Here is a 20,509-nt window from a genome sequence, read left to right as displayed (position 1 = left end):
ACGAAACAAGAAACAGTTGTGAAGGAGATGAATGGGAGGTGAGGGAGCAGCAACAAAGAGGAGTCCAGGCTGACTGCCAGCCTTTGAGCTGGATGAAGGGCCCTTCACTGCTCTCCAAAGAAACACGAGCAGAGGCAGAGCCGACCTGTAAGAGGGAGCGATGAACTGTGTCGAGGACATGCTAGATACAAGCTGTCTACTAACTGTCCAATGGAAAAATAGCTTTAAAAGCAATGGATTTGTGGGTGGAGGTAGAAGCCACAGGCGAGTGAAAGGAAGACATACAAGTAGGTCACAGAGAGGGGCTCAGTGGCAGAGCCCTGGGAAACATTGATGCCCAAGGAGACCCAGGGAACAAGGGCAGTACAGGGAAGAGGAAGAGGAGTGGCTAAGAGAAAGCAGGCCCAGGAAGTGAATGAAAGGAAGGGCATGGCGGCGTGTCTCTTTTGAAGCAGCCTCCCTTAGTTCTCACTCAGCTCCCTTACTCCATCCAGGTTGGGTGCAACATGTCATTAAGGGCCAGGGAAAGGTCAACCTCCCTGTCTCCCACCCTGTAACATTTTTCCTTGAGGAAATGCCCACTCAGTCATGCTTAGATGTGGGCTTTGACCTTGGATCTGTCAAGCTATAGGACATATAGGCATCTCCAATTTGACAAAAAGAAGGATCCTACAAAGCTTGACTATAAACAGTCTAATTCTTTCTTTTTGTTAAATCCTAAGTCAAAGTCATGTAAAATGAGTACAAGTGGCATGCTTAATTTCCTAAAGTGAATTACATAGTTTATGGTGATTATTTTGTGGCATATGAATAAATGTTTATATGTTCATTGGGTGTTAGTTTTTTTGTGTGCACATTAGGAAAAATACATCTAGCTCATCAAAGTCATGACATACCACATACTACTAGGAATTCTTGTTTGGTACACTAAAACATCTAATTGGGGTGGCTCCCTTACAGTTTCAGAGGTTCAGTCCATAATCATCATGACGGGGAGCAGGGCAGCATGTAGGTAGGTGCGGTGCTGGAGTAGTAGCTGTGAGTCCTACATATTACGGGCAACAGGAAGCCAACTGGAACACTGAGCAAAGCTTAAGAAAAGACCTCAGAGTCCGCCTCCACAGTGACATACTGCCTCCAACAAGACCACACCTCCTAGTAGTGTCTCTCTCTTTGGGGGCCATTTTCTTTCAAACCACCACATCAGACATGGTGATATATGTCTATAGACTTAGCTGCTTGGGAGGGCTAGGGCAGGGTGGTCTGAGAACAGGAGTTTAAGAACAGCTTGAGAAACACAGCAAAACTCCATCTCAAATGTGCCTGTGTGTGTATATATTATATGTGTTTATATATAAATATGTTATTTAAAAAAAACAAGCTATGCAGATAATTCTTTATTCTAATATCATCAGGGTGGTATGCAAATAAAAGCTTGGAAGAACATGAATAGGAAAGTGTGGGATTCCAGGGTCCCAGACTTGAGTTCAAATCATAACTCCATCAAGTACTAGTTACAGAATGACCCTAAGAAAATTGCTTCACTGCCATGAGTCTCAGATCACTCAGCTATGAAATGAAAATATTTGCCTTACAGATTTTCTCTGAGGATGAAATGAAACCAAGCATTAAGGACCCCAAGAGAACCCTGGGTGTGCAAGCTGGTGTTCAGTGAACACAGCAATGATGTTTACAGTCCAAATATTATACACATATTCAGACCCAACCCAGCTGTGCCTATTGTAGTAACATGCCAATTTACCCCAGCCAGCCTTTCCTGTCCATTTAAAATAGACAGAGCTGCAAGTGAGCATTCACTGGGCTGGCAAGGAGGGTTGACAACCAAGGAAGGGCAGAGGGAAGAGGGGCTTGGTAGCATTTGCAGTAGTATGCAACAAATTATGGGATGCCGAAAGGATCCTGGCAGATCAGCAGTCTGTGTTTCAACAGAGTTGTTAACCTCCCTAGAGCCTGAAATGATGGAGAGCCAGAGCATGGAGGGTTAACCTTGTAATTATTAACCCAGACTCTAAACATAAAAGCTAAATGACCTGTGCAGGATGGAAGCCGGGGACAGCCTTATCAAGAATGAATCGGCCTCTTTGATCTTGAAGTAAACTGACTCACTAAGGCGAAGCTTCCACCTCGGGTTTTTCCAGACACTAAAGTACTTGCCTAATTCCCAGCTGTCTGGAATTTCTAGTTCAAACTGGCCTGAGAGAAAAAAGTCCCACCACTTTCAGCCTTAGAGAAAAAAGTCCTACCACCTTGTCACAGTTCATACTCCATGAAAAATATTATACATCTGTGCCACTAACACAGAGGCATGGGGGCTCCAAAAATATTCGACAGTAAATAAAAACAACCTGTGTACAGATAATCCATTCCACCCAGCTTGGAATTAAACACAGAAGTATAGACAGAGGAGTAAATGGAGTGAAAACAAAGAAGGATGATAGCGGGAAAAGAAGCTAAATGTGAACACTGAATGAAGTAAACACAAAATACACAGGGGCCGTCAGGCTAGGGGGATAAGGACACTGATGAAAAACAGGGGGAAGAAAAAAGAAGAGGGGGCAGCCAAGCAAGAGCCATGACAACCAGCATCTCTCACTTTTCCAGAAGCTTCTCCAGCCTCCCCTTCCATGAATTAATCAGCATGTAAATCACTCCCTTTATCTGTGAAAATTGAATTTAGCTGCCAATCCTGATGGAGGGCACACAAGCCTCCTCACAGAAAGAGCCTAGCTCCCAGGGAGAATGCCTTTTTCTCTCCTTAAATCAAAGCTTGCATAAGCCCATGGAACAGCTGCAGCTGGAGCCAGAGCCTTAGTGAAAGGTAGAAGGCTGAGGACAGTAATTATAATTAGCGGTTACATAACATGTTTGTTCTTCAAAGTGCTGTACAAGGATCAGCTAATTAATAGCTTACTGTGCCCCATGCAGATCCCCTGGTTTTTCATGTAGTGACTAATCCTTGTGCCCCCAATGAATTCTGAACGGTGGTAGCAGAGGACCTTGAGCAATGAGGCAAATGGCAAAGAAGCCACAGCTATACCCATCTCTCTTACCAAGTGATTCCTGGGGAACAGCTCCTGGAGAAAGCTGCCTTACCCTCCAGATAAGGGTTGGAGCTGCTGGTGTAGATGTGACAGAGACCATCAGTCTAGTTCAGTTTGGTCTTAGAGAAGCAAGAAGACCGGGCTCTGGAGTCCTTGGTCTGTGCTATAAGCTTGGCCTTGCTTCTTTGCTCAGCCAGTGAGACATCTCCAGAACAAGCTGGTCTAGATCTCTGGGTTCTCATCTTCTGTTTTCTCCCCACTCTCTAGCCTACATCTTTTGCATTTATGATGGAGATAGCTGAATATAAGAATTTTCTGTCTACTCCAAGGATTCTTTACCCACACTTCCAGCAGTCTGTGATGGTTTGAATTTCTTTACAAAACATTAGGCGCACATATGAACATTCATTTCCTTGGGGAGAGGTCTGATTCCTTTACCACACCGTAAATTCCAAAAAAGTAGTGCTTCACACATAGTGCACACCAAATAGAAATCTTTGGGATGAATGGATGGGTAGGATAGGTATCATCAAGTTCTCTCTCTCAGGGATGGGGAAATGGCTCAGTCCATGAGGTGCTTGCCACACAAGTGTGAGGACCTGAGGTCAACACTCAGAACTCCCATGAAAAAGTAGGGCATGGTGGTCTACTCCTGTAGTCCTTGTGCTAAGAAGACAGGTACAGACAAATCCCTGGGGTTCACTGGCCAGTCAGGTTATTCTAATTGGTAATCTCTGAGTCAATGAGAGACCCTGTTTCAAAAAAAAATAATAATAAGGTAGATGGGTCCTGAGAAGCAGCATCTGAAGTTGACTTCTGGCCTACACACACACATGCACACACCTGTACATGTGCAAATGCACCTGCATAAACACATACACAGAAAGAAAGAAAAATATAACTAGAGATGTAGTGTTGTGAGGGAATAATCTTTTCGTACCCTGTGAAGATGTGTCTCTGCCAAGTCACCTTATGGTTGGTTTAATAAATAGCTGAATGGCCAATAGCTAGGCAGCAGAGGATAGGCAGGACTTCTGGGCAGAGTTAGGAACTCTGGGAAGAAGAGAGGTGGGATTTGCCAGAAAGACATGGAGCAAGTCAGATGTGCAGTATGGAGGAGAGGTAATTGAGCCACGTGGCAGAACGCAGATTAATATAAATGGGTTAATTTAAGTTTTAAGAGCTACTTGGGAAAAAGCCTAAGCTAAATCCAAGCTTTCATAATTAATAAGAAGTCTCCATGTCATTATTTGGGAACTGGCAGTCCAAAAAAGTCCAGCTACATAGTGTTTTGTATGTGTGTGTGTATATATATACAATAGGATATTTCTCACCTTTAGAAAGTAGGGAAATGGCATATCCTACATTGTTGGTGTAGCTTAAAAATAGTATGCTAGAGCCAGGCATTGGTGGCCCACGCCTTTAATCCCAGCACTCGGGAGGCAGAGGTAGGCAGATTTCTTGGAATTCGAGGCCAGAGCGAGTGCCAGGATAAGCTCCAAAGCTACACAGAAAAGTCCTGTCTCAGGAAGAAAAACAAAAAAGGTATGCTAAAGCAAAGGGGTAGGGTATCAGGGTGCCACACACCTATACTCCCAGAACTCTGGAGGCAAAGGCAAGTGGATCTCTTTTAGTTAAAGGCCAGCCTGGTCTACAAAGTAAGTTCCAGGACAGCCAGAGCTTTTATACAGAGAAACCCTACCTCAAAAAACAAAGTAAGTATTCTAAGTGAAGTAAGCCAAGCTAAAAACAGACAAACAAAAAACCAAAACAAAACTCAAGTATCACATGATTCTACTTCTATAGAATGCCTAGAATGGTCAAATTCCTTCAAAATGGAAAGCACAATGGAAGGGTGCCAGGGTCTACGGGGAGGAAGGAATTCCAAGTTCCAGTTTTAAAAGATAAAAAGTTCTGGAGATTGGTTATACAAAAATATGGATAAACATAACACCAGTGAATTGCATACTGAAAAAGAATCAATATATTTTTTGTGTTTTGACACAATTAATAAAACTTAACTCCTTGTATTTTGCTATCTTTTGTCTAAAAAGCTGTCATGCCAAAATGTGCTAAGTCTGAGAAAAAGGTTCATAGAATAGACTTTTCTCAGCTGGTTAAGGAGAGAAGGCAAAAAATATGGTGAATTATGGTATTTCAAAAGATGAATGTGTAAAATTCTCTAAATATCTTATTTTAGCAATCCATCTTGTAAATCATCAAGATTAAGCTAACACATTCAAACCCAAGAGCCTACCCAAGTAAAGGGCAGAGGCAGGCACAATGCAGAGGGAGGCAGCTCTATACTGCACGCTCCTTCTGCTGTTGTGTTCCCAGGTAGCAGGAGCCCAGCAGAACGGAATCTGTACCTGTGCACATGTAAGTGACTTCACTCCAGGAGCCTTTGTCTGTACAAACAGAAGAGATCTTTGCTCCAGGACTCTCAAAGCCTTCCTGACAGACATAGTGAGCCACACTGCCCAGGCTGGAGGTGTGATTCCCCACCAAGATGGCATTCTGGACTTCGGGAGGTCTGCCACAGCTGATCTCTGCAATGAGAGGCAATGGTACACCTGTGATGAGCCCTGACTTCCATGCCAGCAATTAGCATCTCAGAAATAAACATTTCATGATGACAGGGGCCATTCGTCTGGGAAAAGAGAAAACACAAACTCCCTCAAATAATTCAAATATAATTATATAAAATTAAGGTTGCTCAGAAGTACAGGAAACCGGTATGCCTGGATTTAATGAAATTTTCAAACGTGCACACAGAGAGAGGAGCTGAATTATGAGATGGCTTACTTATAGAGCTCCTTGTCTATGAAATACTTCTTAGGGTTCATTTACATACTAAAGTTCCGTAGAAATTTTTACTGTGTAACGTCAGATCATTAACTCTTGAGTTGGTGATAGGGCATAGGAGCGACTGTCATCAACTGAATAGTAAACAGAATACTACAAAATCTTTGACATTCTTAAAGCAAAGTGATGCAGAGAAAAGTGTTTATCTTTCCCCATTCAAGTTACAGGCAATTCTCAAGAGGGAAGGACGCTTTCAGAGAGTTAGATCAGAATCAGACAGTATTAAACTGATGTAAAGTTTCCCTTCCACACTTAACAGTGGACTATTTGCACAGAACTTTATGTGGAAGAAAGAGTGTGATTTAATGATCTGAGTCCATCCAAACCAACTTTCAAAACATCCTGTGTATCTTTTCTGACAAAAGTTCAAAAGAATTTATTAAAATATTGACTTAATAAGTACTTCTAAGCTCAGCACTTGGGAGACTGCAGAGTGAAACATTGTCTCCAAAACCAGATACTTGTTGAATGAACAGATAGTTTCTTAGCCTCCTCCTCTCACCCTCTGGCTGCAGACATTGTTCATGGTTTCTGAGCTTTCCTGTTTTCTTTTTGAAATCTCACTGACTGGGTGGCTTCAATGATGGGGCTCACCTTTCAGATCTATGCCAACTTTGCCAGCATCCTTTGCTCCCCTCCGCTTTTTTACTCATTTCAGAAAAAAAGGACACAAGATAAATGCAAGTAAGTATGAATGGATATGCAATTCTGTCTTTAATATTGAAACATCAGAAACAACCCAAACATTTATCAAAAGAGAACTGGGTGCTAGATGTAGTGGCCCTGCCTACAATGCCAGCACCCGGAAGGGGAAGGCAGGATAAATAGGCATTTAAAGTCAGCCTTGGCTACAAGAGGCCCAAGAAGAGAAAGAGAAAATTAGGCAAATAAACCACAACACTACTGAGCAAGTCATAGAAAGACTAGAAAGATTCTCACACTGGTGTGGAAAGATGCCCATGATATAAAGGCAGGGAATTGAGTCAAACAGTGGGCTTCATCTACATACATAGAAGTCTCTTTGCATGTTTTCCTTCCTTTGATTCCAACGTTAATTACATACATATGTTAAGAAATGGATTGTATAATGTGTGTTTCAAAACATATATAGGAACTTGAAAAATTCTGGTTAGTGTCTGTTAATGGACTCTGACAGTTCCTACCCCTCTTCCAATCAAAAGTAACCTGGTCTGATAAGAAAAGGAACCAGAATAGGTATATCTTAAGAAGTGGGGCAGAAAGTCAGACAGTGGTGGTGCACACCTTTTATCCCAGCACTCGGGAGGCAGAGACTGGACCTCTGTGAGTTCAAGGCCAGCCTGGTCTACAAAGCAAGTTTCAGAACAGGATCCAAAGCTATGGAGAAATCTGTCTCAAAAAACAAAAAAAGGAAGAGAGAAAGAAAGAAAGAAAGAAAGAAAGAAAGAAAGAAAGAAAGGAAGGAAGGAAGGAAGGAAGGAAGGAAGAAAGAAAGAAAGAAAGAAAGAAAGAAAGAGTAGGGGAGACAGGTGTTCATGTGGATGAACAGTGAAATTGGCAAGGTACACAGGTCTCTAAAGCCATTTAAATTGGACCACTTGATACAACACTCTTAAATGATTCTAAAGGTGAGCAACATCAAACTATTAGTAACAGAAACACAATTCCAAAGTTTTTCAATAAACATAAGAGGACAGGGAATGTGGCCCAGTCATAGAGTATCCTCAAAAAGAAAGAATAGTAAACAGGAAAGAATAGTAAACATAAGAGGACTGGGGATGTGGCCCAGTTGTAGAGTGCCCTTTCAAAAGCACGCTGGAAGTCCATCCTCATCCCCACCACCACTAAACAGAGAGTAGGGTGCCTGCCTGTACCCCAGTGTGAAGGAGGCAGAAGCAGGAGGATCAGAAGTTCAAGGTCAGCTTTTAATCCCAGCACTTCGGAGGCAGAAGCAGGAGGATTTCTGTGAATTCAAGGCCAGCCTGGTCTACATAGGAAGTTCCAGACCTGCAGGAGATAGACTGAGAAACACTGTCTCAAAAATAAATAAATAAATAAATAAACAAACAAATAAATAAATGGGTTCAAAGTCACACACACACATACAAACAGGCACACAAACACACAGGCTTGCACACATACACACACATTCGCTCACTCGTGAACACACACATTCATATATGCCCACACACATATAGGGCACAAGGGAGAACTATAGTAATTCCATATGTAACCAGTAGTCTCAGCTACACCTAAAAATGAAAAGTTTGGGGGGAATCCTTATGCTATTCATTTTGATTTTTAGTTTTCTACTTTATCTGTAGAAAGCCAGAAAATGTTGCCTTTCCTGACATCCACACCATTAAAATAAAAGTTCACTCACTGAGCTAAAATATTCAGAACAAAAAAAAATGATATTCTATGTTCCCACAGCCCCATAAACCATGCTTGGTCTTAGGAGCAGGTAGCCTTACCAAGCATGCTGGTTTAAGCTGTCAGCCCAGGTACACAGGAGGCTGAGGCAAGATCTCAAGCCCAAGGACTGTCTGAGCTGCACTGTCAGTTCAAGGACGGATGGGAAAATGCAGTGAAACCTTGTTGGGAAACAAAAAACAAAATTTGGGACAGGGGTATAGCTCAATGGGATAATGCTTGCCTAGCACGCACAAGGCCCTAGGTTCAATCCCCAATACTACAAAAAAAGAAAGGAGGGTGGCAGTGGGGTTCTCTTACGTCCTTAATACAAAATCCTGGATCTAATGAATTTGAAGTAGTCACTTCCTAGATCAGACTCTCATCTGTTGCTATTGGAGTCATCCAAAGAGCTATACTAAATACAACATCCCAGCCAACCTCATCACTATTCTGGCTGAAAGTTAGCTTCCAGTCAACACAAATGCAAATCGCAAGCAGTTATGGGACCGGAATGAAGTGATCACTTTATAAAGTCCCATATCTATCTATTTATGTCCCATGTTTGCTTACAGGGCTCTGTTCTCTTTTCATACATGTTTACCAAATACAAGACACATTAGCCTTCAGGTTGTTTTCCCAGTATCAAACCTTTACTGGCCCCAAACATTGCCAGTCATTGGTATTATTTGTGTGTACAAGAGCAGTCGACCAAACAAGTAGTTAATGTTTTCTAAGACTGCCCAGTCACTTGCATACAAAATTTCTAGTTTAATCTAGGATTCAGCTAGAGCAAAGAGAAGAGGAAATAACAGAGAAGGGCTGGAAATGGAAACGTCAATGAAGAACTGAAGCTGAAAATACAGCTGTGTGTACCTTGAATATGAACACTCCTAAAGATCTCAGTGGGGAGGTTAGAAAAGGAACCCAGCAATAGCCGAATTATTAGAGGACTGTAGGTTCTAAGAGAATAAGGATACAGAAGACAATAAGGTGGGCTTCCATCTTAAACATATTCCAAGAGCAATGGAAAGCATGATAACTTTAGTTGTGGTTGCAAGAAGTTTATAACTTGTAGTAAAAATCATTACCAATCATTGGCTTGGTCTCTCTAGAGAGGAAGATGCAAAGGCAGACAGTACCTGCAGCTCTGTGAGTTCCTATTACAGAGATGTTCAAGTTGCACAATCCCTTGGCAGAAGATATTTAGAAATGCCCTGTGATTCGGATGAAACACACTGTCCTAAGCACTTACCAATAAGCACCACACAGGGAGTGCATGAAAAGCATGCATGTTGACTAGTAGGGCTTTAGTGTTCCACACTTGAAGACTTGTTCTTGAGCCAATGGCACTGTTTGGAGAGATTGCAGAACCTCTGGAACGTAGGCCCAAACTGGGAGACATATACTACAGGGCATAAGTCTAGGACAGTACCCTAGCCCTGCTTCTAATCCCTTCCACTTCCCAATCCTCTAAGACGTAAGGTATGGTATGAGCTCCTGGCAGTCATGGATAGAACTAGCCACCATGTTTTTCCCACAATGAAGGACTATTTTCCTTGAACTATGATTCAAAACAAACCATTCTTCCCATAACTTGTTCCATGAGTTGTTTCGTCACAGCAACCAGAAGAGTAAACAGACACCAGTGCCAGAAAGTGAAGCCATAGCTGTATTATCTTGACTGTGTGGTTCATAGGCCTTCTGAACTAGTTTGTTGGACAAATGTTGAAGAATTCAGAGAAGCCTTATTTTGCTATAAGTCAGTAGTTCTCAACCTTCCTAACGCTCTGTCTCTTCAATACAGTTCCTCATGTTGTGGTGACACCAACCATAAAGTTACTTTTGTTGTACTTCGTAACTGTAGTTTTGGTAATGTTCTGAACTGTAATGTAAATATCTGATATGCAATCCCAGTGAAGGGGTCTTTTGACCCCCAAAGGGGTCATGACCCACAGGTTGAGAACCACTGCTGTCAGTAGCACTTAGTGGGTCCTTCTAGAAGAAGCTGGGAAGATCAGAACACCAAGAGAAGTGACAGTGAAGGCCCAGATCATGAGGCTTCAGAGAACAGGGATTCTGTTGAGATTGAGCAAAGGGCTATTTGTGTCATGCTCTGTCAAAGAGTCCAGTTGTGTTCCACCTGGCTCCTCAAAGTTCCAATGAGGCTGAATCTGAAAGTACTATGTTAACTTGTTTGCTAGAGGAAACTTCAAGATATCATAACATTAAGAAACAACATGGTCAGTTCATTGTCGTCACTGCTCAGAGTCATCTGACACCAGTGATCTGCACGCCAGACCGAACTTGGTGGTGGGATCTGACACACCAGGACCCCGGTGGCAGTTCTGTCTCCATCCACCGGTCCAGTGGGACCCAACACACCCGAACACTGCCAACGCCCTGGTAACAGTGACACCTCCATCCATGAGAGGAGGACAGACATCAGAGTATTGGATTTGTTTGCATCTACCAGAAGAGAACCTTGGTCACATACCCACCAGGAGAGCAAGAAACTCCTGTTACACCCATCAGAAGAAAGGATGAGAAGAGGACAAGGTAAAAGCACATCCAACAACAGAAAACCCAATATGACACCAAAGGAGACTAGGAATCATATACCAGCAAGACCTGAACATCACAATGCAGATGAACCAAAAAAAATGATAGAGGACCTCAAAGAGGACATGAGAAAATCCCTTAAAGAAATGGAAGGAAAAAAACAAACCAAAATATACAGATATCAACAAATCTCTCAAGGAAACAGTTCAAGACCTAAAAACTGAAATAGAGACAATAAAGAAAGCACAATCTGAGGCAATGCTGGAAATAGAAAAGCTGGGTAAATGATCAGGAACTACAGATGTAAGCATAACCAACAGAATACAAGAGATGGAAGAGAGAATCTCAGGAGTTGAAGACACACTAGCGGAAATAGATTCATCAACCAAAGAAAATCTTAAGTTCAACAAATCCCTAACACAAAATACACAGGAAATATGGAATACCGTGAAAAGACCAAACCTAAGAATAATAGGTATAGAAGAGGGTGAAAAAATACAACCCAAAGGTGCAGAAAACCTATTCAACAAAATCATAGAAGAAAACTTTCCCAACCTAAAGAAAGACATGCCAATGAAAATACAAGAAGCCTACAGAACACCAAATAGACTGAACCAAAAAAAAAGGTCTCCTCGCCACATAATAATCAAAACACCAAACATACAAAACAAAGAGAAAATATTAAGAGTAGCAAAGGAAAAAGGTCAAGTAACCTATAAAGGCAAACCTATCAGAATCACACCTGAATTTCCATGGAAACTCTGAAAGCCAGAAAGTCCTGGATAGATATTCTACCTACACTAAGAGACCATGGATGCCAGCCCAGACTACTATACCCAACAAAAGCTTTCAATCATTATAGATGGAGAAAACAAGATATTTCATAACAAAACCAGATTCAAACAATACATATCCACCAATCCAGCCCTACAGAAAGTTCTGGAAAGAAAACTGCAACCCAAGGAAGTTACCTACAACCAGAAAAATATAGGCAATAGATAACCCCAATTTACCAAAAGCCAAAAGGAAAAAGGGATAGAATCCCACACATAATTTTGCCACCATCACCAAATCAAAATCAAACAAGAATGAACAATCAATTGTCATTAATATCCATCAACATTAATGGTCTTAACTCCCCTATAAAAAGACACAGATTAGCAAAATGGATAAGAAGACAGAATCCTTCCTTCTGCTGCATACAAGAAACTCACCTCAACTTCAAAGACAGACAGTACCTAAGAATTAAAGGTTGGGGAAAATTTTTCCAATCAAGTGGACCCAAGAAATAAGCGGGGGTAGCAATCCTAATATCCAACAAATTGGACTTTAAACTAAAATCAATCAAAAGAGATGAAAAAGGTCACTTCCTACTCATCACAGGAGAAATCCATCAGGATGAAGTCTCAATTCTGAACATTTATGCCCCAAATACAAAGGCATCCACGTTTGTAAAAGAAACATTAGTAAAACTCATATCACACATAAAACCGCACACACTTATAGTGGAAGACTTCAACACCCCACTCTCACCACTGGACAGGAACACCAGACAGAAACTTAACAAAGAAACAAAAGAACTAATAGAGGTTATGCGCAATTGGACTTAACAGATATCTATAGAACATTCCATCCAAATACAAAACAATTTACCTTTTTCTCAGCGCCACATGGAACCTTCTCTAAAATTGACCACATACTTGGCAACATAGCAAACCTCAACAGGTACAAAAAAATTGAAATAACCCCCTGTGTCTTATCAGACCACCATGCTTTAAAATTAGAATTCAACAACCACAAGAACTACAGAAAACCTAAAAACTCATGGAAATTAAGTAACACCCATGGGTCCCGGAAGAAATAAAAAAAAAGAAATTAAAGATTTCCTAGAATTCAATGAGAATGAGGACACAACATATCCAAACATATGGGATACTTTGAAAGAAGTGCTAAGAGGACATTCATAGCACTAAATGCCCACATGAAGAAACAAGAGAATAATCACACTAGAGAATTAACAGCACAACTGAAAGCTTTAGAAAACAAAGAAGCCAATACACCCCGGAGGAGCAGATGGCAGGAAATAATCAAATTGAGAGCAGAAATCAATAAAATGGAACCTAGGAGAACAATACAAAGAATCAATATAACAAAGAGTTAGTTCTTTGAGAAAATCAACATGATAGACAAACCTTTATCCAAACTTACCAAACAACAAAGAATGAACATGCAAATTAATAAAATCAGGAAGGAAAGGGGGGACATAACAACAGACACAGAGGAAATTCAGAGAATCATCAGGTCATACTTTGAAAAACCTATATTCCTCAAAATTCGAAAATCTAAAGGAAATGGACAATTTTCTGGACAGATTTCACTTACCAAAATTAAATCAAGAACAGATAAGCAACTTAAATAACCCCTAATGAAATTGAAGCAGTCATCATAAGTCTCCCAACCAAAAAAAGCCCAGGGCCAGATGGCTTCAGTGCAAAATTCTATCAGAAATTCAAAGTACAGCTAATACCAATTCTCCTCAAAGTACTCCGCACAATAGAAGCAGAAGGGTCATTGTCAAACTCTTTTTACGTGGCTTCAATAACCTTGATACCCAAGCCACACAAAGACACAACTAAGAAAGAGAACTACAGACCAATATTCCTTATGAACATTGATGCAAAAATTCTCAATAAAATACCGGCAAATCAAATCCAAGAACAGATCAGAGAAAACATCCAGCACAATCAAGTAGGCTTCATCCCAGGGATGCAAGGATGGTTCAACATACGAAAATCCATCAATGTAATCCACCATATAAACAGACTGAGGAAAAAAAAACCCTCATGATCATCTCACTAGATGCCAAAAAAGCCTTTGACAAAATCCAACACCCCTTCATGATAAAGGTCTTGGAGAAATCAGGGATAACAGGAAAATACCTCAACATAATAAAAGCAACATACAGCAAGCCAACAGCCAACATCAAATTAAATGGAGAGAAACTCAATGCAATTCCTCTAAAATCAGAGAAAAGACAAGGCTGTCCACTCTCTCCATACCTCTTCAATATTGTCCTTGAAGTTCTAGCTAGAGCAATAAGACAACAAAAGGAGTCAAGGGAATACAAATTGGAAAGGAAGAAGTCAAACTCTCACTATTTGCAGATGATATGATAGTCTACATAAGTGACCCGAAAAACTCTACCAGGGAACTCCTACAGCTGATAAACACCTTCAGCAAAGTAGCAGGATACAAGATTAACTCAAAACAATCTGTAGCCCTACTATATACGGATGACACATTAGCAGAGAAAGAAATCAGAGAAACATCTCACTTTACAATTGCCACAAACAACATAAAATACCTTGGAGTAACACTAACCAAAAAAGTGAAAGACCTGTACCGTAAGAATTTTTGACTCTCTAAAAATAGAAATTAAAGAAGATACCAGAAAATGGAAAGATCTCCCATGCTCTTGGATAGGTAGGATCAACATAGTAAAAATGGCAATCTTGCCAAAAGCAATCTACAGATTCAATGCAATCCCCATCAAAATCCCAACACAATTCTTCACTGACCTTGAAAGAACAATCTCAACTTTATATGGAGAAACAAAAGACCCAGGATAGCCAAAACAACCCTGTACAATAGAGGAACTTCTGGAGGCATCACCATCCCTGACTTCAAGCTGTATTACCGAGCTATAGTCCTGAAAACAGCTTGGTACTGGCACAAAAATAGACAGGTAGACCAATGGAATAGAGTTGAAAACCCTGAAATTAACCCACACATCTACGAATACCTGATTTTTGACAAACAATCCAAATATATACAATGGAACAAAGAGAACATCTTCAACAAATTGTGCTGGCATAACTGGATGCAAACATGTAGAAGACTACAGATAGACCCAAGCCTTTCGCCCTGCACAAAACTTAAGTCAAAATGGATCAAAGACCTCAACATAAACCCAACCACACTGAACCTATTAGAAGATAAAGTGGGAAATACCCTTGAATCAATTGGTACAGGAGACCGATTGCTGAACATTACACCAGTAGCACAGACACTGAGGTCAACAATTAATAAATGGGACCTCCTGAAACTGAGAAGCTTCTGTAAGGCAAAGGACACAGTCAGAAAGACAAAATGCAGCCCACAGACTGGGAAAAGATATTCACCAACCCCACATCTGACAGAGGGCTGATCTCCAAAATATACAAAGAACTCAAGAAGCTAGTCTCCAAAACACCAAACAATCCAATTAAAAAGTGGGGTACAGAACTAAATAGACAATTCTCAATAGAGGAATCTAAAATGGCTGAAAGACACATAAGAAAGTGTTCAACATCCTTAGCCATCAGGGAAATGCAAATCAAAACAACTCTGAGATACCATCTTAACTCCTGTCAGAATGGCTAAAATAAAAAACACCAATTACAGTTTATGCTGGAGAGGATGTAGAGAAAGGGGAACACTTCTCCACTGCTGGTGGGAGTGCCAGTACTTTGGAAATCAGTATGGCGACTCCTCAAGAGAATGAGAATCAGTCTACCACAAGATCCAGCAATTCTACTCCTAGGCATATACCCAAAAGAAGTATATTCATACAACAAAGACATCTGTTCAACGATGTTCATAGCAGCATTATTTGTAATAGCCAGAAACTGGAAGCAGCCTAGATGCCCCTCAATGGAAGAATGAATAGAGAAAATGTGGTACATTTACACAATGGAGTACTACTCAGCAGAAAAAAATGGAATCTTGAAATTTGCAGGAAAATGGATGAAACTCGAAGAAACCATTCTGAGCGAGGTAACCCAATCACAAAAAGACAAAGATGATATGTATTCACTCATATGTGGATTTTAGATATAGAGTAAGGGATTACCAGCCTACAATCCACACTGCCAGAGAAACGAGTAAACAAAGAGGACCCAAAAAGAGATAAACTTTGTCCCCTGGAATAGTGGAAAGGGTCACCATCCCCTGAGCAGATTGAGAACATGGGAAGAGGGGGGAGGGAGCTACAAGAATGAGAAGGGAAGAAAAGGAAGGTGCAGAGGTCATGAGGGAGCAGAAAGCTTGAGTCAGGTGTAGATTAGAAGAAAGGATATGTGATTGGTAGGGTTTTTAGTTCAGGGGGTGGTAGGGGAGGAAGGGAGGGAGAGGGGAAGTGGGATTGTCATGTAATTCAATCTTGTTTGTAATTCAAATTTAAAAAAGGAGAAGAAATAGGAAAAAAAAAGGAACAACATGGTCACTATTCACTTCTTCCAGCTACATTTATAGTGTCCATAGGGATTTAAAAGCACAATAGAAAGAAGATTTTTTAAGCACATTTTTGGGCAAGGAACATGGGAACTTAATACTACAGACAAGAGAGGTGTGGACAAAATGGTAGTTGTTACATTAGCACCATTGAAGGGAAGCCTCAATCTCTGAGGCATAAAGGCACAAACTATGGTACCGTGAGAATAAGAGGCTACCCAATAAAGGCTCTAGGATGCAAAAATGCAAGCTAATTTTAGAACTTACTTTTAAAGGAAAGTGCCTGAAAAAAAAACAACAAAAAAAGAGTACATAAGTGAAGGGTGCCACTACCCCTGTTCAAATAGGACTGCCAAGGAAATGTTCTGCCTGGGGTCAGTGCAGGCAGGCACTCAGAGACCACTACAACTGTGGTAGTGAAGGCCAGGAACATCTCCAGTTGACACTGGAATTTGGTGCTAGTTCTGTAGGTACATAGAATGCAAATGCTCCAGGGTCAAGATTTCAGGGGGAAAAAAAGGCACTGAGTTCAGGCAATGTGTGTCAGGGTTGGGGCTCCTGAGTGGGCTGTGCATGAAACTGTGATAGTTATGGTAGACATGTCAGAAGTGTGGCTGTGTGCCAAGGATGCCTCCAGGTACCAAGCAGAACTGACCCAAGAGAAAGGATGCATGCACTTCAGGCAACAGAGCTGTGTGGGGTGAGGCTACTCAAGGCCCTTGAAGCACCAGATGATGCTACCACAAGCCCTGGATACTGGACATGGAGTTTCAGAGGTTGGTGCTTCCCCTGATGGGTTTCAGTCTTGTTTTGGTCAAGCCTCTTCCTTGCTATCATCCAATTCCTCCCTCTTAGGATGGGAAGATTTACTCTGAGCCAGTGTATACCGGAATACATAATGCATGTTTTGACTTTACAGTCAAAAGTATGCCTATGGCTCAGAGAAGACTCCAGACTCCAGATTGTCGACCACTGTTAAAGCTGTTAAAACTACAGGGACTCTTGGAGTCAGGCTAAAGGTATGTTTCATTCTGTGATAGCCATGAGCCTATGGAGGCCAGCAGTAGAGGATTATGACTTCAGTGTGCCATGTCTCTCCTAGGTTCAGGTGTTTGAAGACTTGGTTCCTAGCTGGTGGCACTGCTTTGGAAAGCTGTAGAAACTTTGGGAGCAGAACCTTCCTGAGTGATTTGAACTACTAGATCTTGAGGTCTAGCATACAGACTGGTCTGATTCCAGCCCAAGCTCTCTGCTTCCTCACCTTTTCCAATACAGGAAGCTACTTCACAAGCACTCACTGTCATGAACCTAGACTCTTCAGCTACTGTGCCTTCCTCACCATGATGAACTTTACCTCCAAAAACATAACCCAGAAGAAACCATTCATCCTTGGCGTTGGTTGTGACAGGCATTTTGTTACAGCAATGAGGAATGTTAACTCATATGAAGTGCTTCCCCTGTCTCCACCTCTGGGTCAGAAGCTCTTAGTAGCCATCTCGGACGACAACATTTTTACAAATTCAGCTGATTTTGATGTACATCCCCAGCTGGAATTTGGGGTGAGATTTTTGTTTTTATATTTGTTGTTTTGATTTTTCTTGTGGAATGGTTTGGTGTGTGTTGTTTGTGTGTGTGTGTGTGTGTGTGTGTGTGTGGTGTGTGTGTGTGTGTGTGTGTGTGTGTGTGTGTGTTTACAGTGTCTTGCTGTGTGAACCAGGCTGTCCTGTCTGGAACTCTCAGCAATGGAATCTGAATGAAACAGCGGTGTGAACATTTACCTTTAGTCATCACATGAATTCCAACAGGACTCAAAGACTAAATAACTACTACTCACGATAACCCTCCACAGTAAGGTGCATTTCCCCATCATACAGGTGGAGATGTCTCAAGAGGAGAACAGACATTCAAAGTCACAGAAGTAATTAGGATGTGTCCCAGAGCTCACTCAAGAAAGCTCCATGTCTGAAATTGTCCAGTGTCTTCCTCTCCACCTGTCCTTACTCTTCCAGAAATAGTTTCTCCCTTGAGAAGGGCTCTTCTCAAGGAATAACGCTCCATGGCTGATAGAGCTGTACATGATAAAAAGTCCCCTCCACTCATGTGGTTTGTGCTAATTTGTTCAACTGTGTGCCTGTTTACTGAGTAACTAGTTCCAGCTGGTTGCTACAGCAGTGAACACATAGACAAAGCTGTCGCTCTCACAGAACCCAGTAGATAAAAGAACTTCATGAGATAAATTCAGACTGTGGTAAAGTTAAACATTAAGTAAGAGAATGATGGCACACAAAAGAAATTTCCAACAGAGCATCAAGAATAACCTGAACTCTCTGGAGATGTAACCTCTTTATTAGGACCTGAGGAATGATCCAGCTGTGTGCAGAACTGAAGAACATCTCAGTCAAATAAAATAGCCCCCCAAGACAACAAACGCTGACTGGGATGCAGGGGAGGAATCATTATGTATATCTCACTGTTGGTGGGAGTGTAACATAGTACAGCCAACATGGAAATGAGTACAGAGGTTCTTCAAAAAGTTAGAACAGGACACCATATGCTCCAGCTATACCATTCCTGATACATACACTATGAGAAATCTAAGCCAAAATGCTATAGAGAAACATACTTGTTTGTGTTTATTGGTGGGCTATTTATAATGGACAAGTAGGGAATCAGCCTTAGTGGGATAAACACACACAGAAAGACAGATTCACACATTCAGTGGAGCATTATCCAGCCTTAAAGAACAATTAAACAATGTAGGCTCCAGGGGAATGTCTGGTACTACAGATACCCATCGTAAGTGATATAAGCCATTCTCAGAAAGTACCTCATGTTTTCTCTCAGAAGTGCAATCTGTGTATATTTTCAAAGGATGTAAAAATAGAAGGGAGACTATCTGAAAGAGATGATGGGTCAGGAAGAGAAGGAGAGATCTTTAAATCCAGGCACCGAACAACCAATGGGGCTCCCACTAGGCCCTGATGAGGACAGACTTGATAGGGTGGCTAACTTGAGATGAAGTCACATGAAAGTGCATTCAGATCAGGCTACAAAGCCTATGACAACTCTCCCAGTCCAATAATGAATGTCTCTGACAAATTTCCCAGAGTAAAAGAGTATTGGGATTAGACCTCCTAGCCACATAGCGTTTTCTCCACCGGAGCTGTGAGTTGGTCAGCATTTCCCCCCAACTGAAACACTGCCTCCTAGAGGGAGGAGGGAGGCTGACAAGACTCATGAGGCCCCTGCCCAGGCTCACATATACAGGAAGATTGCTGTGAGAGCAGACCTTTCAGTGCAGTGGTCTGCAAGTTAGGTAGGACTCAGTTTTCATGAGTTGTCGTCACCTATGCTGGGGAAGGAGGGGTCTGTGATGTAGCTACCTTTGAGTCACCTGTGGTCTTATATTTAACACCTCCTCCTACGACCCCTATGACCTCCTCCTACAACTTCACTCAAAAAGAAAAAGAAAAACAAAACAAAAATCACCTCACTGATTCACCAAGCTGGACTTCTTTGGTATGTCATGCAACAGATATCCCCCAAAAACTTAAGGTCATTCCTATTTACAGTCACTCCAACAAAGGCAATAAAGACAAACTTCTATATTAAAACCTTCTAAAGCCCCTACTACCAAAAGGAAATAAACATTAGATCAGTTTATATGCAGAGGAAGGAAAGATTAAGAGCACAAATTTGCATGGCATATTCATGGGGTTGTTCATTAAAGTGAATGTTTCTCTGGCTAATTATATTATTAAGTAACAACGCCCAGACCTGCTCTAGGAATAGAGTCAACTAATTATGAGCATGGCTGGAAATTTTCCCTTAGCCTCCCATTGTCTACAATTTCATTTGAATAATCAACTTCAAAATAGGTCTCCCCGGTGGGGGTGATGTATTGTGGAAGTTCCAAAGACCACGTGAGTAGTGGAAATTCACATCTTATCTTGAGGTGTGATCATCTTCCTAGCCATGAAAACAGTGGAGAAGGAGATCTGTGTGATAAAAGGTACAGGGAATTTACGGCACCTAATCAAAACTGACCTGATACACGTCAGTGTCCCCCACATTGGCTGCTGTTTATTGTAAACATTGGCACAATAATGGGGATTGGTGACACAAGCAGCAGGTTAAGAGAAGGCTTCATCTAAGACTATTTAGAGATCAATAAATAATAAGCTAAGAAAACAAAGAAAGTGGCTAAGAGTGATTATAAATTGTGGCAGGTGTCTTTACAACCCCCAGAAGGATGGATAATAGAGCCATTCCACACTATTGATTGCAACTCCCCACCCCTCAAAAACCTTCCCCCCCAAAAAATAAGTACATGTAAAAGTCTACAAAAGAACAGAAAC

General features: G+C 41.3%; 1 protein-coding gene across 1 annotated transcript in view; it reads right to left on the bottom strand.

Annotated features, from left to right (window-relative positions):
- The window catches only part of Susd1 (sushi domain containing 1), a 123,338-nt gene that overhangs the window by 64,159 nt on the left and 38,670 nt on the right, over positions 1–20,509 (bottom strand). The window contains exon 8 of the mRNA XM_035438686.1: positions 5,432–5,611. Within this exon, the coding sequence (XP_035294577.1) occupies positions 5,432–5,611 (180 nt within the window). The remainder of the gene's footprint in view (positions 1–5,431; positions 5,612–20,509) is intronic.

Source organism: Cricetulus griseus, chromosome 2 (assembly GCF_003668045.3).
Source record: "Cricetulus griseus strain 17A/GY chromosome 2, alternate assembly CriGri-PICRH-1.0, whole genome shotgun sequence".
Taxonomy (NCBI): Eukaryota; Metazoa; Chordata; class Mammalia; order Rodentia; family Cricetidae; genus Cricetulus; species Cricetulus griseus.
The sequence above is the reverse complement of the archived record's forward strand: the minus strand, read 5'-3'. Positions and strand labels throughout refer to the sequence as shown.